At 36.4% G+C, this 24,441-nt stretch overlaps 1 protein-coding gene across 1 annotated transcript in view; it reads left to right on the plus strand.

Annotated features, from left to right (window-relative positions):
- Positions 1-24,441, plus strand: part of pde3b (phosphodiesterase 3B) — a 58,052-nt gene that overhangs the window by 30,855 nt on the left and 2,756 nt on the right. The window contains exons 2-15 of the mRNA XM_067442878.1: positions 13,190-13,240; positions 15,036-15,284; positions 16,447-16,583; positions 17,234-17,340; positions 18,779-18,998; positions 19,097-19,188; positions 19,283-19,446; positions 20,009-20,143; positions 20,496-20,607; positions 20,782-20,895; positions 22,048-22,247; positions 22,568-22,771; positions 23,750-23,911; positions 24,004-24,241. Of these exons, the coding sequence (XP_067298979.1) occupies positions 13,190-13,240; positions 15,036-15,284; positions 16,447-16,583; positions 17,234-17,340; positions 18,779-18,998; positions 19,097-19,188; positions 19,283-19,446; positions 20,009-20,143; positions 20,496-20,607; positions 20,782-20,895; positions 22,048-22,247; positions 22,568-22,771; positions 23,750-23,911; positions 24,004-24,241 (2,185 nt within the window). The remainder of the gene's footprint in view (positions 1-13,189; positions 13,241-15,035; positions 15,285-16,446; positions 16,584-17,233; positions 17,341-18,778; positions 18,999-19,096; positions 19,189-19,282; positions 19,447-20,008; positions 20,144-20,495; positions 20,608-20,781; positions 20,896-22,047; positions 22,248-22,567; positions 22,772-23,749; positions 23,912-24,003; positions 24,242-24,441) is intronic.

Genomic DNA, 24,441 nt, shown 5'->3' on the forward strand with positions numbered 1-24,441 from the left:
TTCTCAGTATTGCACATTGGCTTTGCATAAAAATGCACTGAAACCTTTTAACAACTAGTGACATCAGCAGTAGACCATAGATTAACATCCAGGCAACGTCAGACAAACAAAGTTTTGTTGAAGAATATTTCGATACTTGGTGCATTACCACAAAACACATTTGTTTTTTGATACCGTTTTTAATCCTTATTGTTGGGCCTATTATTATTATTATTATTATTATTGTTATTATTATTATTATTATTAATTAGTTTTTTTTATTTATCCATGTATTTATAAATTTTGCCGTTTTATTTATTTAATTAATTAATTATATTTAGTACATTTATTTTTTTCAGCTTCATATGAAATAGACCCCATAAAAAACTTAAATAAGGGTAACACTTTATTTTACAGTGTACTTGTTACATATGTTACATTTACATTTAATCATTTAGCAGACGCTTTTATCCAAAGCGACTTACAAAAAAGGGGAGAGCAATAGAAGCAACAAAACAAACAAGGCCAAAAACCTGTAAGAGCTGTGAAATAAACAAGGCCAACAACTCGTAAGAGCTGTAAGAAGTCTCAGTTAATTAGCACAGTACACAATTTTTTTTTGTGTGACAAAAAAAATAATTAATGGATAGTTAAGTGCTATTCTTTATTGGTCAGGTGCAAATGGAAAAGATGTGTCTTAAGATGTTTTTAAAAAATGGCTACAGACTTGGCAGCACGAATTGAGATCGGCAGTTCATTCCACCAGGTGGGAACGGTCCAGGAAAATGTCCGTGAGAGCGATTTCATGCCTCTTTGGGATGGAACCACGAGGCGTCGCTCACTCGCAGAACGCAAGCTTCATGTTACATGTACTTACCGTAGTAATAACAGTACATTATGCATAATTACACACAACTAACCCTCACTTCAACCAAACCCTATAGAAAGTAACTTTTGTTAAAGGGTTAGTTCACCCAAAAAAGGAAATTGTTTCTTTAATATCTCACCCTCATGTTGTTGGACACCTGTAAGATCTTTTTATCTTCGGAACACAAATTAAGATATTTTTGTTGAAAGCTGATGGCTGACTACAGGGGCTGTACAATAATTTTACAATGCGACGATAGTTATTGTGTGCACAAAAATCAAAATGACGACTTTATCCACCAAGTTATTGACGTGAACTCGATGGATGCGCGAGAATATGACGCAGATCCACCATTCGAATACATGACCCCGAAGAGGAGGAGCGTGAGTTCCAGGTGAGTTCACGTCAGAGACCTACACGGAAGACAATAACTTGCCGGATAAAGTCATTATTTTTATTTTTTTTGCGCACAAAAACTATTCTCGTCGCATTGTAAAATGATTGTACAGCCCCTGTAGTGAGATGGGCTTTGTATCGATATGTTTAGTGCCTTTATGGGTCTTGTGAGTGGGAATGTACTGAATGCCAATGGAGGCCTTTCTGAAGCCTTTCTCAGCCATCAGCCTTTCAACTAAAATATCTTCATTTGTGTTCCGAAGATGAACGAAGGTCTTACGGGTGTCGAACGGCATGCGGGTGAGTAATTAATGAAATAATTTTCATTTTTGGGTGAACTAACCCTTTAATTAATATTACTTAGTACTTAAATATATAGTTACACCTTAAAATAAAATTAACCGAATAAAGATGCAGTAGTTTAAAGTATTAAAATATTCTTAAAGTTTAAAAATACAGAAATAATTCTGCAGTACTGTTGATTAACATCCAGATGACTTCAAAATGGCAGACACAATTTGTCAAAGAATGTTTGGTTACACTTTTATTTTATGGTGTCCTTTTTATAGTTTAATTATGTATTTAAATACTGAGTAATATTAATTAACAACAAACACTATATAGGGTTTCGGTAGTTGCATGTAACTTGTTCATAATTTGCTGTAATAACAATTGGAATGTGTAACAAGGTCATTGAACATTTATATTATTGCCGAAAATCGCAAACTTTGTGCATCACCACGCCAGTTTGTTTTTTAATACCGTCTGCTAGAAATAGATAAACCGCAAACTGGTGGACAGACAAATGAAGGCTGAGATCAAGAGACTTATCATTGAGAGTGAGTGTTGAGGGTGTTCATGATGGTAGGGCACATAGCCAGTGTGTTCCACAGTCACTTAGACCTATTTGTGCTGGTTTGAACAGCTGGGCGCAGATGAAGCTGAACCCACATGAAATGCCACCTGCCTGAACCTATTAATGAGTGTGTGATTTATTGAGTGCTCTGCTTTAACTTTGGATCAAACTACCCTCGCAGAATCTAATCTTAAAAGTACGCTGGTGGCTTGCATTAATGTTGCCATACGGACGCAATATGCTAGCCCTAAGCTGCTAAATATATTGGGTGCAATAAACTGAAAATAAGATTTTATGATAAACCGAAAATGCTAATGTTTTTTCATGTGGCTTGGAAATATTGTATACCTCTTGATCCCGGCAGCTTATATGTTAACCTCTGTTATGAAATGAAAGGCTTCAGAAGACAATAATAAATAGAAAGTCAGGGGAGGAGTTTGAATTGGTCGAATGAGGCTGCTTCACCTTTCATGCTCTCGAGTTTTCACACTGTCCTATCAGCTGGAGTTTGAGAGAGTCAGTCAATATGTCACACACTCCTGCTAGAACTCGATGTGCTCACTCTGGAACAAGACTAGATTGGATAAGCTTTCAAAACTGACTTTAACAAACCCTGCTTCAACTTTTTCTGAAGGTTATTTGTTTATTCAGGGATCAATAAGAGTGGCCTGATGGCCTGGGGCCAGTGACTTAAAGACCAGTTGATGGAATTGGATTGTCATGTAGGCCTACATTTTTTTTTTTTTTTTTTGGCGTGCAAACATGTTTGTGGTTTTATAGCTTTTTGAATATGGTTGTCAAATTCTGCTGATTTAAATATTACCAATGGTAATATTGTGACTTGTGATTGTCTCTGAGCCTGTTATAACTGGCTGAAAATAATAAACAAGTCTCTACTTCTGTAGCCAATGTGTGTTTTATATGAATTCTGAATGCATTTGCTTATTTTATTTATGTATTTTTCAATAGCAAAAACTGTATATGCGATGTAAAGTTTGGGGTCAGTACGTTTTTTTTTTTTTTTTTTTTTTAAAGAAATTAATACTTCAGCAAGGATGCATTCATTTCGTTTAAGTGACAGTAAAGATAAACTACTTATTTTAAATAAATTGTGTTATTCTGAACTTTCTCTTCATCAAAGAAATATATTGTTTCCACAAAAAAAAATTCTAGAGCAAAAAAAAAAAAAAAAAAAAAAAAACATATTAGAATGTTTAATGCAGGATCAAGTGATGATGAAGACAGGAGTAATGAACAAATTAGGTTTTACTGTATTTTTGATCAAATAAATACAGCCTTTGAAAGTATTACTGACCCTAAACATTGGAACTGAACAGTATATACATCACGGTAGTGATGACAAACATGCTAAGACACTTTTGCATTTGTGTCTCTTCAGAGGATTGTGAATATAGATCATAATCTGTGTGTGGTTTGTTTTGAGCCCCTGTCCTCATGGGTGTTCTGGTTCATTCTAAACACGTTGATATTTAGTTCTTTGTTTTTGTTTTTTTTGACTTGTATAATGTGGAGTTAATGTTGGATGAATGGATAATGTTGATGAGTATAAAGTTAAACAAAGCCAAATAGTGTTGGGCCATTTAGTCCTAAAGCATACCATTGTGGGAAAAAGTTCATCATTGACGTAATATTGTTGACCTTCCTCAGCTTGTGGCATTTTTGTTGTTCCTGCAAAAACGTGTTTGTTATTATGCAAGCTTCTCTCGGTCTGGCATGCAGCCAAGAGCCAAAACCTGAAGAATGAGTGAAGAGACAGACACTTTAACAGAGATTAGTCTCGCTTATGTTCGTAGCTTTTCAGCTCTTAAGATTTTAGCTGCCGTATTTGACTTTTTTCTTTGCTTTTAGTCTTCATGGTGCAATCTTATTCTAAAAGTTCTGACAGTCTTTTAAAAAGGATTTATGCTTTGGTGTAAACTGTATTTCGCAATGTACTTGGTGCTAATTATTTGATAAGTTTAGTCAGTTTTATTTTCTGTAGCATGTCTAATTAAAATCACCGGTCAAGTCCCAGCACTGCCGACACCTACTGCTCTGTGTGCTGGACTTTGGAAGAGCTCTGAAAAATCCAGTCCAGGAGCCAGATTTGATGGAAGGAGTGTGACTTAGAGAGAGAGAGGAAACCGCAAGATCACACTGTCAGCAGGTTCAGAGCCTGGTCTTCCAAATGACACCGCAACTTTCGGCACAGATTTACTGTCCAACCAGCTCGGGTTTCATTCTACTGGTGCCACACTTACATGAGCTTACATGAGTCGAGGCCAACCTTTGGAAAACACTTGTTTCTTCCTCCAGGGTTCAGCCTGGGAGTCTCCCTTGTGTTTCATGGTAGTTTTCTTGGGATGGAAGAGGCGCTGTGACCCCCGAGGAACACCGTGAACCTAACCGGGAGAGGCTCAGCAGACTTGCGTCAACAGCATCTGTTTGTGTTGGAGGCAGGTGACCCCAGAGTGGTGAGCTGTAAATCAGAGAAGCAGCAGCCGGGACAATCTGTTTGCATGGCCCTGCATGCTCATATGTACTTTTATTTATTTTAATATTTGATCACATCGACGTGTGCACACAGTCATGAACTATTGCTTTCTTTCCCTTGTGTGCTTTTCACTTGTGTGCCTGAGATCCTTCGCACTCTCAGATACATATTCCCTGCTCTTCGAGTCAAGTTTCAGACAGCAGATTTTCATTTCAGCCCTGACAAAAAGAGCAGTTACTCTGGAGCTCTTTGCTTTTAGCTGTGCCAAGACAGCAGAGGGGCAACGTAGTGCAGTACAGTCAGCCAGCTGTGTGCAGAGGCAGGGCGAAAGAGAGGGCAGCCAAGCCCTAGGGCTGCCCCGATGACCCCGTGAAGCATCCCCACCTGTTTGCAGCACCCACTGTGGTGTGACTGAAATCTGGTTGGTTGGCGAGGGGGGAACGACAGCAACTTCTGTGGCTGCTGGGCTACGATTAGCTGATTTGGCTGTTATGTTGCTTTTTCTATTTTGCTTTTCAGGAGCTTTGTTTATATGATCTCGCCCCTGCTCGGCTGATATCATCCGGAAATGTGTATGTGCACTCCAGTAAAAAAACAACCCCAATGTTTGGTCAAATATGGACTAACCCAGCAGTTGGGTTGTTTTAACCTAGCGATTGGGTTGTCTTAAGCAAATATTTAACCCAACCGCAGGATTAAAACAACCCCAATCGCTGGGTTAGTCCATATTTGACCCAACATTGGGTTAAAACAACCCAGCATTTTTTAGAGTGTGTGTATGTAGTACATTTACTCAGCAAGGACAAATTAAATTGATCAAGTGACCTTAAATACTTACAACCTATTTATATTTCAACTAAATGCTGTAAACTTTTTTTATATCAAAGAATCCTAAAAAAATATATCACATTTTCCACAAAATATTAAGCAGCACAACTGTTTCCAACATTAAGAGTAATACGAAATGTTTCTTGAGCATGAAATCAGGATTTTAGAATGATTTCTGAAGATCATGTGACACCAAAGACCGTATTGATGGCTGCCGGAAATTCAGCTTTGTCAACACAGTCAAATTGTCAAATTACATTTAAAATATTTAATTTTGTAATAATATTCTACAATATTACTGTTTTTACTGTATTTTGAATTGAATAAATTCAGCTTTGGTAAACATAAGAGACTTTCAAAAACATAAAATTATTTTTATGGGGGTGTTTCTGTGTTTCTTGCCATTTTAGAATTATTATTATTTTATATGCTGTGTCAAAAGGTAAGATATTTCTTTAAAAACGTTCCACATTCCTTTCTACAGCAACTTAAAGGTTTTACTGATTTTGAAAATATATAGTTGTGCACATCCCTAGACAGGACAGAATTCCCTTCCTCCTAGTCTAGCGAATCAGATACCCTGGCTGACCACCGAATAACCCAACCTCCACGGTAATTTCAAAACAAATGGCGATGGCTAAACCAGATGTTAGCGAGCTTAGACTGAGACTAAGACAACACACACGATGATCTGGAACTTGTCTTAGAGCTTAACTGCGTTCCAGACTTTAATCAAATGACTTCTTGTGAGGTTTAGATTTTTGCAAAACATGACAATGAACCATTTTGAAGACCACTTTCTTTTCTGTGGCGAAAAACCCCATCAAAATCATCATCCCATGACGACATTGTGGGGAAATGCTTTCAAACCCTCCCTTTGGAACGTCTCTCCATTATCACACCATAACCCCTTTTAATAATTTATAAAACTGCAACTGCAACTGATGCATCAACCCATTTACAGCGTCTTTGTTTTAGAGCGTCTTATAATGACTTGCATCATTTCCTGGAAGACCGTAATCAAGCAATCACCATCATATCTTTTCGGCCAAGTGGAACGTTGGAAGCTTGTAAACTGGTTTGGTCCTGTATCTGTAACCACTCTCCGTAGTTTAGAGAGAAGTGATGCTCCTATGTGAAAAGCACAGGACGGCGCGGTATCTCCTCATTCCCCTCCGCAAAGGGAATGTTCCACAGGCCCGCCAGCTCCTCCTGACAACATAACCCTCTTCCCTAGTCTCTCTCCTGTCCATCAGAGTCCTGAGAGCCAGACATAATCACTGCTCAGCATGAAGTCACTGACTGCTTTCCAGAGGACGGCATAACTCTGTAATGACCAGGACTGTGAGCCATTAATGATGAGTTGTGCCCAAGATCAAGGACCAAAGCATTGATAGAGGAGATACTGGGATAAATATCTGTCGTGGCACACAAAATGTTCCAGGTCGCAATATAAATTTATTCATTTATTAACATGGTTTGCCATGTTTTTTTCACTTCTACACCTTTTTTATGTAGAAGTGCTCTTGCTTTTGTGGCATTTCCCTATTAAAAAAATAAAATAAGAATAAAAATCTATTCTGTAATATGTGATTTCACACTGAAACATTGCACAACTGTGCAATGGAGAATTTTTCATGTCCCGGAGAACATGAACGTGCAATTCAGATCAATGCACCCGAAAAGCCATAATGTTCAGTGTGAAATGTGATCGTCTCTAGGGGTCAGATGAGACTCGAGAAAGGGCCATTGACCTTGTCTTTGTGAGACTGGCTGGAGTTGACTGCAGAGTAGCCAAGACTTTCCCACACTCACAGCTGCTGCAGACGAGCTGAGCCGTGAGGGGCGTTAGCCTGCACTGACGTCAGCTCCCTGACACCCACAGGAACACAGACTGGGACACATTCATCTCTGCTACGCACACACACTCTTGCTACCATCCATGATTGGGCTGTCCTAAATCTAAAAACCATTTCCCTCATCATTGTACACATAAGGATTGCATCATTTTGTACATGGTGTTCTTCTCGTACACTATGGCATAAGTTTGAAATATTAGTCCTGGTATTTTTATTGCTCCTTTCTGAAGCTTTCATTTACATACCAGTGTGGGGATTTCCAGACTTTTTTTTGAACCCTTATGGCCTAAATTATTTACTCAGTACCCCCTGGGATTTTAAGATCACACAAAGTGATATATTTTTCTTGTATTTGTATAGGCTATATTCATTTAAATGGAAACACAGTAAAAACTGTACTATTGTGGAATATTATTATTTAAAATAACTACTTTCTATTTTAATATATTTCAAAATGTATTGAATTCCTGTGATGGCAAAGCTGAATTTTTAGCATCATTACTTCAGTCTTGACTCCAGAAATTATTCTAATATGTTGATTTGGTGCTCAGGAAGTATTTATTATTATTATAAAAGTTCTGAACAGTTTTGCTGCTTAATATTTTTGTTTGAACTATTTTAGGTTTATTTTATGAATGGAATGTTCAAAAGAACATTTATTTGAATCTTTTTTTTTCTTCTTTTTTTAAGTCTTTACTATCGCTTTTGATCTTTTTTTAAATCTTTACTATCACTTTTGATCAAAGTATCCTTACTAAATAAAAATATTAACATTGATGTTTGTGTACATATATAAATATACTATTGTTTATTAATTCATGTTTGGTCATAATACATCAACTAATACACTTTGATACAATTAAAAATGTATTTGTGTGTAAACATTATAATTTAAAATGAATTAATACAGTAGAAATATAGTTCATTTTTAGATCATGTTGCACTATTGCAATATGGTAATGTGTTACGGGAAAAAGCTTTCAAAACCAACCAGCCAAACATGATATCAATAACTTACAGTAATTACATGTTTGTCATTTCGTGTTTTACGTGTTTTGAAGCCATAGCTTCATTGTTCTTGACCTCGGATCATACTGTATTTGCTTGTTACAATCTTCAACAAACCGTTTGCTGTCTTTTATTAATTAATAAATTAATACAGGTTTCTCATTTTCATAAAATCATGACGTACATGCGGGTGTTTTCCCACTCTGTCTCTCTCTTGCTCTGTCTCTCTTGCATGTAAGGAGATACGTGTTCATCAGAGGTGGGTTTGTTGTTCTGGTTCACTGGCTGGTCTGTTGTGTGTTGATGAAGCTCTCGACTGGCTCTGTGGCTTTTATGATGCTGTTTTTGTTTGGCCAGCCCTGGTTGGCCTCTTGCTTTCGGATGGCGTGCTGTTATTTAGCCACTCACAATGCTCTTTACTCTCTGTCTCACACTTCATCACTTTGATGCTCTCATAATGACAGTGTATTTGTTTTTTCAGTCTTGTTGGCGGCTCATTTTAGTCTCGTTGTCAGCACATAGATCCCACATAATTTGTTAACTTTGGGTTTACGTAAAAATTATGATCACTTTGACCTTATATAGGCGAATGCCTGCAGACTACAGTCTACTTTGAATTAACTATTTCAGTCTGTTGTAATGCAAACATATTTGACACATATTTCCCACAATGCATCTGTTCTAAAACAAACAAACAAACAAAACAAAAAACCCCAACAACAACAGTGCTCTTTTTTTGTCTATGGGTCTGATTAAGTGAGTGTATTTGTACCCATGTACATGGTTGTTTGGCCTGCAGTCTGTGATATGATGATGGTTTTTTTGTTGTCTAAATCAGTTCATAAATGTGTTAAAAATGCAATTCATGCTGACAGTGACTTAAATAGACCTCCAAGGATAGACATATTTTCAGCTTTGAAAAAACATTTCTTGTTAAAGTATTTTGGGTGTAACATCATGACATTCTAAAAAAAACAAAACCTTTATTAAAAGATTCAACTGAGCAGGAAACCATTTTAACACCTAAGATTACACTTCCATTCAAAAGTTTGGGATCAGTAAGTAAAAAAGAAAGAAAAAATAAAATTATATATATATTTATAATTTTAATATATATATATATATATATATATATATATATATATATATATATATATATATATATATATATATATATATATAATATATATTTTTTTTTTTTTTTTTTTTTTTTTGAGAAAATAATAGGTTTTATTCTGCAAGGCTGCATTAAATGGATCAAAGACTTTTTTCCTTTTGTTACAAAACTATTTCATATTAAATATGCTTGTTGAACTTTTTATGATAATAATGATAAATGTTTCCTGCACCAAATCAGCCTATTATAATGATTTCTGAAGGATCATGTGACGTAAGTCTGGCTTATTAATGCTGAAAAGTTACTTTAGTTGTATTTTACCTAATACATGCAAACTTCTTTGAAATTACTTTGAAAATCATTTAATAGCATTTGACTTGTTTCATATTAAGGCTATAGGTCAAGTTGTCAAATGGTGTAACCCTAACCCGAAGACTCAACAATGTTCATTTTCATCAATTGTATTTGTAAAAGAAAAAATATTGTACCTTTCAAAATATTTTGAAATAAAAAAAAGGGGGGGTTGAGATTGTATACTCGCATGTAGTCAAGGTAAGACAATATTCTTTTAATTTTTTACAAGCGTTTACACCTGGTAGTTACATGCATTTCAAGTGTGTCTCCTATGACCATAGTGATCAGATTTCAAGGGGATTTCATGACTACATACATCACTAACTACGTCAGAGTGTAGAAGGAACATTTGCATGGTGTTCCTCTCAAATATTCTTACTGGACATGCATTTTAATCTAAAAACAAACAAACCACATTTTTAAAGTGAAATGGTCTGTTTTTAGAGGAGTATCTGTATTAAGTGAACCTTAGTTCTGCTTCTCATGATCTGTGTCACTTTAACATCCGTCTTTAGTGAAGGTGTGTGTGTGTGTGCGTGCGCGTATGCAACTTTCAAACTTTTAGTTTCTTTTAAAGCTGCTTGCACCTGGTAGAAAAAAAAAACTTGTTTTGCTGTCTTGATTGGCAGGTGTGTCGGCAGTCTTTCATTGCTGTCTGGGAAAACTATTCAAAGGTTTGGAATGTTTTTGAAGATGTCTCTTATGTTCACCATTGTATTATTATTATTAGTATATCAATTATTATTATTTATTATGAATGTTGAAAACGGTTATTCTGCTTAATATTTTGTGGAAACCATAATACTGATGTCTTTGAATAGAAAAAATTAGGTTAAAAAAGCATTTATTTTAATTTGTTTTTTTGTAAAAAGTCCATCATTTTTGATCAATTTATTGCGTCCTTGCTGAATAAAAGTTTTTTTTGTTTTTGTTTTCAAAATATCTTAATGACCTTAAACTTGAACAGTAATATATCAGGACGAATTCGTTGAAAAAATGCTTGCATTTGTAGTGTAATCGCTGTGTACCAATGTGAGTTTTGGACCAAATTTTGGACCTTGAGTTTTGAACCAAATTGACATCTGCATTTAGTGATGTTCACATCACCCAAGCAGATCTTAATAACAGCTGACCGGGATTCAAATTTTGTAACAAATTCAAGGAAACAGGTTTTATGAAACCAACCCCACCTTTATTGTTCTGGTAATCTCTGTTCCGTCTGTGAAGTTTACTAGCTCAACAGACTATAAAGAACAAAAGTAGAGAGATTTGATGTAAGTAACTCTGTGACATTGTGGGCTTTCAGAGGGGTTGAGTCTATATAGCTCTGTGCCGCATGCTTGATTTGATGGCAATCTTATCTAACCAATCTGATGTTAAGTGGTCATTTTCGACCCACAAAACTCTGTATATGCGAGATTGTCTGACACTGGCTTTTTCTGGCACATCTCTCCATCTATCTCCCGCCATCCTGGTTACCATGACGTTTGTGCTATTGTTTGCTGGCCTCTGTCAGGTTGCCATGGTAGTGCTTATTTGCCATACTAAATGTCTTATGTGGTTAAGCAGATGCTGACAGCTAACAGTGATCATCTCTATCTGATCAGTGAAATGTCTGATTTGAGAGAAAATGGCAATGCACCATATTGACATAAGCAAATCCCAACCCAGAGATGGAGTCATTTAAACTCAAATGAGTCTTCATCTGCCTCTTGATGTGGATTTAATGTTTTATTTATTTATTTATGTATTTATTTATTTATTTAAATTGACTCAGTTAAAGCTTTTCAGTCTCATGGGTGAGTGTTTCTATCGGTTCCATCTGTTGCTCTCTGAGGCTTGTGCGTGTCAGACGAGTAAGAGTCTGCGGTCATGTCTTTTTGACAGCTTTGAGTTTATAAGGCCGACTGTATAAGGCTGCTTTTAAAGATCAGAGCTGCTGGAAGTGACACATGACACGGCCAGCGCAGGTGCAGGGAACTTCTGCTTTGTCTGCCGCTTTAGAGAGACCCGGGTCTTTTCTCACATGACACCAGTACTCCCCCATGTGGTCAAACGCTGCCCTGCCATTGAGTTACAGTGACTTTCTGAGTTTAACATGGCGACCGCTCACGGATACGAGCCGTCGTTGGCCGAGAACTCTCTCGAACTCTGCTTGACTGACTGTGTGACAACTCTTCGTTTGTGCGTGCTTGGTTGTTAAAATGTATAATTTTAAATATTATAAAAGTTTATTTAAAAAAGTATAAACATTTTTGCCTTTGTAGCTACCTGAAAAGTTTTCCATATCCTCAGAAGAAAGGCTTTTATAATTCTTATTTGTTGTAAACGGAAGTAAAACTCTTTGGTGCCGAAAATAAATGGATTATAAAAACCCTTAATCTTAAATAAAATAAAAATAAATAAATAAATAAATAAAAGTATTGTAGGCTACTCCGTTAATATGAGGACATACAACTGCATGGAATATGCCCCTTAAATTTTGTTTTGTTTTGTCAAAGGTCTATAGAATTGAACTGCAAAAGAAAGGAGATTCTCAAAAAGTGTTTAAAACGTGTTAGTAGCCTAGTATCTAAAATATATACATTCTATACATTCATATTAATTTTAACCAAAATATCGATATTGAAAAATAAGTTAATCCTTTTTTATTTGTCACCTAGCCTTCATAAATTCAAGAAGTTATATTTAGCTGAATGCATAATTTAATCACATTTTATCCAATATCTTTTTATTAATGTCTATAAAATGTGAATTTAGTTATGTTTTAGCTTTGTATTATTGCTTCTGAAAATGATTGTGACTACGTTCGCTTTGAAGTTTGGGCCTTTTAATGTGGTATCTAATGCATTAGTTCAATTTTCATAGAATGAGTTTTAGTCTGCAGATCATTCAAGCGTATTTTTTTATGACATTTAGACAACTGTAACTGTAAAAGTTGCTTTGCTACTTCATGATAGCAGAAAACAGACAGAGCCTGTGACCTATCTCGGTAATAGTGTTGTGGGACTTGGCTTCTGTTGGGTGACTTTCCTCTGAGCCTGTGAGACAGATAACGTGGAAATGCAGTCAAATGACGTAGTTTGGCTAGATAAGATCTGTGAGCGCTATTGTTGACGTCTCATTGTGGTTAGAGTGGTTTTCTTTTTCTTTTTTTGCAAGCGGCAGAAAGGTTTTCGTTTAGCAGCTTTCAGCTCACAAAAAAAAAAAAAACTTTGCTCAGGTGTTCAATTTTCACTCCCACATCAAACAGTTGTACAAACCAATACTTAGAAAAGGTGTTTATTTTTAAATGCTTATATGCACTTCAGCAATATAAAAATAACTCATTTAGCTGCTCCTTTGTCTTAACTTTCCATAGGTTTTGTGCAGGGTGGCAGTCGTGAATGAAATGTACTTTTAAAGAGCCTTTGTTTTTTTGTCCTTTTAGATGATCCTTTGGGACTGGGACCTGAAACAATGGTACAAGCCACAATATCAGGTCAGTACAGCTCATGTTTAGCTTTAAACTAATCTTTGTGTTTCTCAGCTCGCACACACAATCTTGGCATATGTGGTTTACATGGGCTCTTCATAATGCTAATGGTTATACTGTAAACTGTATCTTCTATCCCCCTACACTAACCCTCCCTCACACAAAACCTTCTGTGTTTTTGAATTTACAAAAAAGCACAGTGTGTGTTTAAGCCATTTGGTTTGTTCTCATCCACCTTTATGTGGTAATAATCATGTCATTATACACCTCATCTCATCTTTAAACATTAGTTAATGTATTAGCTAACATGAACTAATCATGAGCAACACATTTGTTAGTATTTATTAATCTTCATCAATGTTAGTTAATAAAAATTCAGCTTGCATCAATTTATGTTAACAAATACAACAATTTATTTTAATAATGTATTAGTAACTAACATTAACTAAGACGAATAAGTGCTGTAAAAGAGCAGTAACTAAAGAAGCTAATGATGTTAACTAATGAAAGGTTAATGTAAAGTGTTACCATATATTGTATTAGATTATATTTGTATATTACATTATTAATTATTGAATTGTTATTTGTGTACAAATTTTATTTTAGAATGCTTTATGTACATCAGGGTTATTATTATGATTAATTATAATTAAGAAAATAAAACCATTAAGAATTACTTCAATATTTCAAATATTTGGCAAGGCAACATTTCCCATTTTCATTCAACATTTTTAAAATAAAATAAACACTACATAGACATACTTAAAATAAAATAAAAACTTCAAAAACGCACAGCAAAATTACTTAAAATTAATTGAAATTACAATGAAAACCGAAAATATAATCATAAAATCCAATTCAAAATATTAATTAAAACTAAAATAGTATCTCATCAATGATACTTTAATAACACCCATGTAAAATCAGAAATAAGAGTCTAATCTGTGTAGTCAGTCACGTACAGACCAGCATCTCCTTTCACTCTCTTTTTGTCTGAAAGACCCTTATATCGTCCATCTGAGGACAGCCTGTTAGCATGCTGAGGCCTGTAGCCCCTCCATCTGCCCGCCGCTCATTACTGCGGCTGACCTGCGAGTGGATAACCCTCATCCTGGCTCACATAAAGCTTGCCAAATGACGTCAAAGCCTGGAGGAAGTGCTCGCTGTGCACTTTTACCACACACATGTGAGCACGCACACACACGCAGGTCGCAGCAGTGCCGCCACTCTACTTTATTACTTTCATCAGAACCACCCCCCACCCTTTCAAAAAAAATTATGTAGGCCTGAATTAAATACAATCAATAAAATGAGCTCAGCATGTGCGCACAAGGCTGAAGATGGATTAAAACTAGCTGAGTTTATAGATACACCAAGAGTTCTTCCTGTAATATCATTATGAACGGTTCCTTTTCTCCGCTGAGTGGATATCATCAAATACTGTCTCTGCTACTTGGCTAGATTTATCAAATGGATGTCTCTGAGAATGAGTCATATTTTGCTTCAGTTACTACTGGCGCAAGTCTGGAGCAGTGGGATGGTGTTCTTGTTGTTTAAACCTATTGATCCCATTGGTTTAAATTGATGAATTGATCAAATGTGCAGCCTAAATGCGATAAGGTGCTTTATGAAAAAAAAAAAAAAAACAACATTGCCAAAATATACAAATGTCTATGTTTGAAATCCCACTGTACCTATAAATGACCGCAAGGAGGCAGTATAAGTCCCATAAACAGAGATAAGTTTGAGGTAAATTGCTGCATTATGTGGATATTGTAATATGTGTTCTGTGTGTGCTTAGGGTGCAGTGAGTGGGAATGGCGTGGATCTATCTGTGATAAACGAGGCCAGGAACCTGGTCTCAGACCTACTGGTGGACCATTCTCTTTCACCCCACGTCCTCTCCTCACTGCGCAGCATCAGCAGCCTCATGGGAGCTTTCTCTGGGTCCTGCCGGCCACGGGTCAACCCCTTCACACCCTTCCCTGGCTTCTACCCCTGTGCTGAGATAGAAGACCCCTCAGAGAGAGGGGAGAGAAAGCCACTGAAGGTAGGTGAGCAGCAGTGTTGGGGAAGAGACTTTGAAACTCTTTCTTGCCAAGCTACAAGTTACACATAATTTGAAGTAGTTCTGGTCAAGCTACACTTTTGGAAAAGTAGACACTAATATAATTTGGCTACTATATTGAAGCTACTCAAGGGCCATTTGTTGTATATTTAGATTTAAACATACAATGATTATAATTAATAAATAAGAACATTAACAATAAGTTCCTGTTCACCTTTGTCAAAATAAATTACAAAAGTAAAATCAGTTGCTTTAAATTTAAGGCATAACAACATTGTGCTCCATGAAAAATGTATATTCATCATGAGATTGTTACAGTGTTAATGCATGTAAAACAATTATTTTAGTCTAAGGAAATCAAAAAATATGGGTCATTTATATGCACAATTATATTACAAATATCGGCCATTGCATATCTAGTATTGACTGAAACCAATAAATTGAAAAATCTCTTATATCAGTTGAAAACCAATGCGGATCAGATATACTGTACAAAAAATAATTATATATATATATATATATATATATATATATATATATATATATACACACACATATACATACATACATACATACATACACACATACATACATACATACATACATACATACATACATACACGTGTGTGTGTATATATAGTTTTAGGGTCTAAATTATTACGGTGAAATATTACTACAATTTTAACAATATAATAAAAATAAAAAACATATAATACAATATAAAACATTTTTCTATTTTAATTCATTTTAATTTACTCCAGTCTTCAGTGTCACGTGACTTAATAATATGTGATGTATACAATTTGTTTTTAAGGAAGGTCAACAACAATTGGTCAAATGCCATGTTATTATGTCACATGTGACACTGAAGACTGGAGTAAGTTAAAATATAATTTTTTTAAAATATTATATATGTTTTGTTTTTTTATTATATTGTTAAAATTGTAGTAATTTTTCACAGTAATAATTTAGGAGTGTTTTGAAATATCGCCTTGACTTTGGCTTAGTGAGCAATACCATGTGACATTAGGATGGTTGCTGGTTCTATTCCTGCAGGTAGTAATCCATGAGCCACTACCGTTGTGCTTTTGATCACAGTTATGTCTTCTTATTGAGTTCTTACAAAACGGCTGTGTACTTTCAGGGTTTGAGCAGCAGGAACAGTCTCCCTACCCCTCAGCTGAGGCGCAGTTCAGCCTCTTCTTCTCTGCCCCCACTGGAGTCTGCTTCCTCACGCTGGGAACGCACCAATGGAAAGAGATCTCACTCTGAGCTCAGCAGGTCAGGCCTCACGACTACACTCTCTGTTCTCCTCTAGGGTGGATGAGGACAGGAACACAATTGCATTTGTGTCTGTGGATTGGTAGTCATACCCAAATATGATTTATAATGTAATGAAATGTTTTTATAAGGCAATAGTTTTAAGATTTGATTAGGGCAATGTGCTCTCTGTAATTTTACTGCTTGTCCTCAAGGTGGCAGTGTTAAAAAGGAATTTGTCAGCAGCTGGTTTGTATGATAAATTGAAATGAGCTGATGACGTCACCGTTTTCTCCAGAATGACTGTACAGCCGAATCAAATTTTGTTGCAATATTTTCCTGTTTAACACTGTGAAGCTGCTTTGAAACAATCGTCATTGTAAAAGCACTATATAAATAAAGTTGACTTGACTGGTTTGAGAATCCCTAAAAGAAAGTCAAAGTAAATTGACACCAGTTGTCCCTCACATAGCCTTTTTATTAAATATTTCATTAATAAATGAATGAATAAATAAATGAACAGTCTTTTCAGCTCTCAATGAAAATGTAGTAATCTCACCTTTGTTTCTAACACATTTTGCAATGTTAAGATTAATTGCACAGATTTTCCTTCGAAATTAGAACTGGCCCTAAATATAGGATTTATATTCTTCTTCTTTTTTACCTTACAGCCCGAGTTATGTTTCTAATGGGCCCAACAGCAACCTGCTGACTATTCCTAAACAGAGATCATCCTCCGTCACCCTCTCCTACGGCCACACTGTACCCAGACGACCAGGTCAGCAGTCAAGAGTGAAATAACCTTCCCTTCATATAATATTTGTGAAAAAATGAAAAAGAGATTAGTTAGGCTGATTTAAATAGTTTTACTGCAACAGCTATCTCCTTATTTTGGCAAATAACAAAACAAGGATATCCTAATAGATGTTAAAAATAAATGTAGTATACAACACACATTTTATTCACGTTTTATTTATTTTATTTTTTATTTTATATTATAATGTATAGTGTGCATTTATGTATTCTACAGATAATTTGATCTAAAGACTTAACCCTTAACCCTTAAGTAAAAAGTATAACAAAAATCAACCCTATTTTTCAAGGTTCATATATGTATAATGACATAAACACACTTGCATGAGGGCCTTTCTACTTGTTTTCTTGTCGCAGGACAACAAAATGGCTACATGTACACTATGTTGATTACACCACACTTTTTTAACTCGACTGACAAGCATTAATAATAGAATATTGCCAATATTTCTTTTTCAAGAATTTCAGTATGTTTCAGTATGTTAATGAGACCTTTACAGACTGTTAGCAATCTCTGAACAATTAGACCACCTTGACTAAGGGATAAAGGGACTAAGGGACCCAAAATGACAACCCTATCATAATTTACTCACCCTTATGTTGTTCCACTATAGAGAAGATATTTTGAAGATTGTTGGTAATCAGATAGTTGACTTCCATAGTAGATCAATGGCTACCGTCAACTGCCTGATTGCCAACAATATTCAAAATATCTTATTTTTAGAGCAACAAAAGAAAGAAACTCATACAGGTTTGGAACAAAATAAGGGTGAGGTAATCATGACAGAATTCAATCCGTTCAGGCTGATTTTTTTTTCTTGTTTTGTGAAGAGTGGCATTACAAGGTAATAAAAGAAATGGGTCGAAGAAACATGGGCAAAGCTGAGGCATGCAGCACAACAAAATAAGTGGGCCCTTGATATTCTGGTGGCTAAACATCACATATAGGGTTTAACTTGGTGTACAAAGTATCCTATATTGATGCATTTGTAACCAGTGGGATCTTCAGTTCTCAGTTTTGAGAGTTAATACAGAATACAGATACAGAAAGATACAGTTAATACAGAAAGATGATTTCCAACATACATTTTATCTGGTTGTTGTCGTCTCGTTTTTGTTTTGTTTATGTATTCAACTCCCACATCTATTGAATCCTTTTTTGTGTTTTATGAAGGGTTGGTTTGCCTTGCATAAGACACAAAAACTTTACCTCTTACCTGTTAGAATTAGTGCAAAGATACTTAATAGTGTCTTGAAATGAGAATGAAAAGTAAATGTATACAATATATAAATTAAAAAAAAAATATATATATATATATAAATTTAAAAAAAGTTTCCTGACCTCACAGAATGTTTTCTCTATCCATGCTCTCTACCTCACCCATTTGCATCCCTGTATATAGGTGCATCTCCCAGCCTGAGTCCTGTCAGTTCCCCGAGTCATAATTCCCCTGCTGCTCCTGGCTCTTCTCTGGTCACACGCTCTCCTGTGGAGTTCCCAGACACTGCTGATTTCCTCACCAAGCCCAGCGTCAACTTGCACAAACCGCTGGGCTACACACTGAGCTCACCTGATTTCCAGCAACAGTATCGAGGTCCTGTCTCGACCCCCTTGTGCACTAGGTACTTTAACTTCTAGAACCCTTTTCCTCTTCTCTCAGAGGAATAGACCAATTAAGCTGTACCTTACAAAGAGAACTAATTCATTGTATTTTTTTTAGTTGTGGCCGACAGATGCTGAAAGGTGTGGCAAGTGTGGAGGTGGGTGAGGGTCATCACCCAGCAGTCAATGAGATGCAAAGAACACGCTCAGGTAAAGTTATTAAGCTGTATAACAAACATTGTTTCTCACAAAAGATTCATTTCTGAGTCCATCCTCAAAAATATGCTTTTGCTTGCTTTCTTAGCTGAAGGAGTAGATTATGGGGGGGAAAACCTGATCCGAGAGGAGAGCACGGAGGCCGAGTCTCAGGAGGAAAAGAGTCCAGACATAGCGGGGGAAAAGCTAAATAGCCAGCCCGAGGAAGAGGAACAGACCTCCAGTACAGAGCAGTACTCATTGGACCCTGAGGTAGAGCGCACACATGCTGAATTACACTTAATCCCCAAATGGTTTCATTATATGAATGTCTAAAACATTGCCTCAGGAACTGAAATCAATCTCCAGTGTTGCTTGTGGACAAGTAATTTTAATTTATGAAGTGCTGTTTTGCCTCAGAAAGCCCCACAAGAGAAGAGCTTTTCTTTCACGTAACCTGAAATGCCCTCATCTCGAATCTACCGCTCTCCTGCTCCTTTTATTGGCCAATCTGGCAGTTGTTAAAGTGGCCAGCTGTTGAACAAGCCTAGTGGAGTTTAGAAGCAGAGTGCTTATTTGCATTCCCATGCTTTTGCATTGTTATGTGGTTGCTGGATTTATGGCTGTGGCTCTAGAGTGGATCTCTCCTCAAACTCTTGGTTTATTGTTCTGCCCAAAGGGGTCTACGTTAAGAGTGTGTGAGGACCACATCAGTTTAGCTGACTTAGTAAAATATTTTTGTTGTTATCTCTGGAAAAGTGGCCAGGCATGACTAGCTGAGATTACTGCAAAACCTTTTACCTTCTGTCTGCTGACTATGATTGATCTCTGGCAGGGAGACGAGGAGTTCAGGTTGGACTCTATGCTGGTGGAGCATGAAGCACTCATGGAAAAGATCAACACCTGGAACTTCCAGATCTTTGAGCTGATGGACATTACAGGAGGAAAGACTGGCAGGATTCTCAGCTATGTTAGTGCTTTAACTCCAAGTATTAAGTCCAGCATTAAAATATCCTCTTGACATGATGAAGCTAATGAAATTCCTAATTTCTGGAAATCAACTTTAGTGAAGTTTGTGATATTAGTCAGTTTTTTCACGACTTGGAAAACACGGTACTCTTTTAGCTAATTAAAACCATTCTCGTGTAGATAAATACACTTTTATTGTATGAACTGGTGTGAATGGCATTTCATAGATTTAGCTGAATGTAATGCTAGAGGTCTCTCTCAGTACTCCGTGCCAATAAACATGAATCTGCAGGGACACGATGGCTCACTGCTTGTCTTGTCTTAATGAAGTTCTGTTTGTTACATTCTCTCAGGTGGCGTACACTTTGTTCCAGGACACGGGTCTGTTCGAAATCTTCAAAATCCCTGTGCGGGAATTCATGACGTACTTTTGCGCTCTGGAGAACGGCTATCGTGATATCCCCTGTGAGAATAAAAAATGATATATATTGTTGAAGTTAAACTTGAAAACTGGGTCAGAATTGTTCCAGTATTTCTCAAATTGGGCCACATTGCAATTTTGTGTCATGTGAGACTGAGAATGTTCCGAAATGTTTACAGCGAAGTGTTAATGTGTTATTTTATGTGTTCTCCACTCAGATCACAACCGTGTCCATGCCACAGACGTCCTTCATGCAGTGTGGTATCTTACCACCCGGCCAATCCCAGGCTTTCAGCAGATCCATAATGAGCATGTCACAGGAAGTGATACCGGTACATCTGTGCTCTCATACTCTATTGTAGTTTTGCCATCAAGAAACTTTGAGATATATGGGCATTACTGAAGCGGGGTGGTATAGTGGACTGGTATCTGAACGGTTGTAGGTTCAAATCCCACAATAGCCGATTCATGGTCTACCATCATTGTGCCCTTGGATAAGGTACTGGATAAAACTTTAATATACAGTACATGATGGACATATTCAGGTTAGAGCATCTGTATTCTCAGTCATGTCTCTAATTATATTTAGCATAGCTCCTGAAATAAATTAGAGGCCGTCACCGCTCCTTGGTCTTCGTTATTCCAGGCAGAGGCGCAAATGCTGTCCGATAAGAGATTGTCTGTTGCGATTGAGATCTGAGGTGGCTGCTGGCTCAGCATGTTTAAGGCTTATTTTAAGTTTGCTGATGGCCCTTGTAATTTCTCAAATGGAGTTCACTCTGACTCACTCTGCTGCTGTTCCATGCAGCAGCCATCTCTGGCAGGCAGAGGTGTTGAATCACACTGAGACCAGTGACTTCACTAGCTGGCTCAAGTACAGGCTTCTAAAATATTCCAAAATCTTTGGGAAAGAGATGGAGGAGTATGATTTGGTTTGCTTCATTGCAGCCTCTTGGCGGTGTTTCATTCTCTTATTATGTTAGTGATGTTTTCAGGCTTGTGCACCCCAAATTTGTATTTGTAGCACAGAAAATATGCATTAATATATATATATATATATATATACAAAATCTTAAAACATCTCTAAACTGACCTGTTTCTTTTTTGGCAGGTGTTTTTATTTTTCATTTGCTGAACATATTTCATATAGTTTATATATAGTATTATATTCACATAGTTTCCATTGCTCTATATTAGATTTGAATTTACATTGCTTGTATATTGTAATGTTGTTATTGTTTAAATTCACTTACAACATTAAAGAAATAGATTTTAGTTTATTATTATTATTATTGGCTGATCACTTGATAATTTTTCATCACTCAAAATGTGTATTATCAGCTAATTCAAATTTTTAAATCAAAACAAGCTGTGTGTGTCAACTAGGGGGGTATTTAGGATACTGTAATGATTTTGAAATGGACTGTCACCTGTAATCATGTTTCATCACTGGTTTTACATGGTCACTCTTTGTTTTTTATTAGATTCGGACAGTGGAATTTCCCCAGGTAGGGTGGCATATGCCACATCCAAAAGTTCCTCGTTTTCGGATGACAGTTATGGCTGTCTGGCCTGGAATGTCCCTGCGCTGGAACTCATGGCACTATATGTAGCAGCTGCTATGCATGACTATGATCACCCTGGTCGCACAAATGCCTTTCTTGTAGCCACTAATGCTCCTCAGGTTAGTAAAGAACAATGCCCCAAAATATAAATAAGGTTTAATTTAGTTCTGAATAGCTCATGAACACAGTTTTGGCTATCGATCTAGTCTTCACACTGTTGTGTCTAGAAGTGAAGCCAGCCCATTTTTTATCAGAAGCCTGTGATGCTGTAATCAGAGCATGGAACTTCTTGACTCATGCACACTGTTTCTCTCTTCTTCTCTCTTTCTTTCCCTGTTTTCATTTCTACACACACACACACACACACACACACACACACACACACACACACACACACACACACACACACACACACACACACTCTCACTCTCTCACACAGGCGGTGTTATATAATGACCGTTCAGTTTTGGAGAACCACCATGCAGCCTCTGCCTGGAGCCTGTTTCTTTCCCGGCCCGAATTCAACTTCCTGTGCAGCTTGGATCATGTTGAGTTTAAGCGCTTTCGGTTCCTAGTGATCGAGGCCATCCTCGCTACAGACCTGAAGAAGCACTTTGACTTTCTAGCAGAATTTAATTCCAAGGTCGGTAGTAGGGCTGCACCAATATGTTCACTGATTCCACAATACCAATAAATACATTTATGTTTTGCATTTTAAACTGTTTTAACTGTAGCAGCTAACTAATTAACTTAAAAATGTAGAATATATAAAGGTGATCAGACCAAATCTTAATCCTAATGGTAAAATCATCATACAGATCAGATAGCCATCTGTCATTGGAAAAGCCTAAACTAGTAGAATGAAAACTACCTGTTAATAAAAAAAACTGTTATTCCACTTTTGGTATTGGTATTTATTTTTGGGTTATAATGCTATGGCTACTACACTGTACATCATGCACCTCTAGTCAGTAGTGTAAATTGAGCTATGGCCATGGACTGTCAAAAACAGGAAAAATCAACATGAACTGACTTGTACTTAATTATTATCAATTATTTTGGGAGCTCAATTAATAGCAGTTCTTCTTATTATCAATGTTGAAAAAACGTTTTTGCCTATTAATATTTTGTGGAATGCATAATGCATTTTTTCCTGTATACTTTGATGAAAGTTCGAAATAAAAGCATTTCTTTAAATATAAATATTACGTGACAGTTGAAATGTCTTTAATGTCACTTTTGATCAATTTAATGCATCCTTGCTGAATAAAGTATACATTTTTTTATCCAAGCTTTTAAATGGTAGTGTAACATGGTTTACACAAAATATTAAGTAACAACTTTTTAATATTGTTTATAGTAAGACATTTTTCTTGAGCACTTAATCTGCATAAAAGCAAGATTTCATGTGACACTGACAACTGGATTAATGGCTGCTGAAAATTCATTTAAAATATTTTAAAATATATTCAAATAGAAAACAATTATTTTAAATGGTACTCATTTTTCACAATATGACCTTATTACTGTATTTTTTTAAACAAATCTTAATAACCTGCCTACTGCAGAAAATGGTGCTTTCTTGTGGTCAATCCTCTGATTTATAGGTTTCTTTTTTCAGGTTAATGATGTGAATAGTCCAGGCATCGACTGGACTAATGAAAATGACAGGTTGTTAGTGTGCCAAGTGTGCATTAAGCTGGCAGATATCAATGGGCCAGCCAAAGACCGCAGCCTTCACCTCAAATGGACAGAGGGTATCGTCAATGAGTTTTATGAGCAGGTATGTCCTATTCACTTTAGATAATGTTCACAGCTTTTACTGCGGCAACATGAGTTCAACATTTGTGCATTTTTGCATTTCTGCCTTTATAGGGTGATGAGGAAGCCAATCTAGGGTTACCCATCAGTCCTTTCATGGACCGCTCGGCACCACAGTTGGCGAAGCTGCAGGAGTCTTTTATCACACACATCGTTGGGCCTCTTTGTAACTCCTATGATGCTGCAGGCCTGTTGCCGGGATACTGGATTGATGAGGAAGGCTCTGATGATGAAGAGGAGACGGAAGACATTGAAACAGAAGATGAAGAGCTGGACGAGGATCTTGAACCAAGTAAGGCTATACACTTTTGCTCATAAGCAGTGTTGGGGTAATGCATTACAAGTCACAGGAATTTTGAAATTACAAAATTAAGGTGGTAGGGTATTTACTCTTAAGTCCTGGTCATTATTATCTACAATATACTTGTAAATCTTCTCAGCTGATATAGTCCAGATCTTTAATGTAGAGATTTGTGCAAAATTTAGCCCGAG

This window comes from Pseudorasbora parva, chromosome 1 (genome assembly GCF_024679245.1).
Source record: "Pseudorasbora parva isolate DD20220531a chromosome 1, ASM2467924v1, whole genome shotgun sequence".
Lineage (NCBI taxonomy): Eukaryota > Metazoa > Chordata > Actinopteri > Cypriniformes > Gobionidae > Pseudorasbora > Pseudorasbora parva.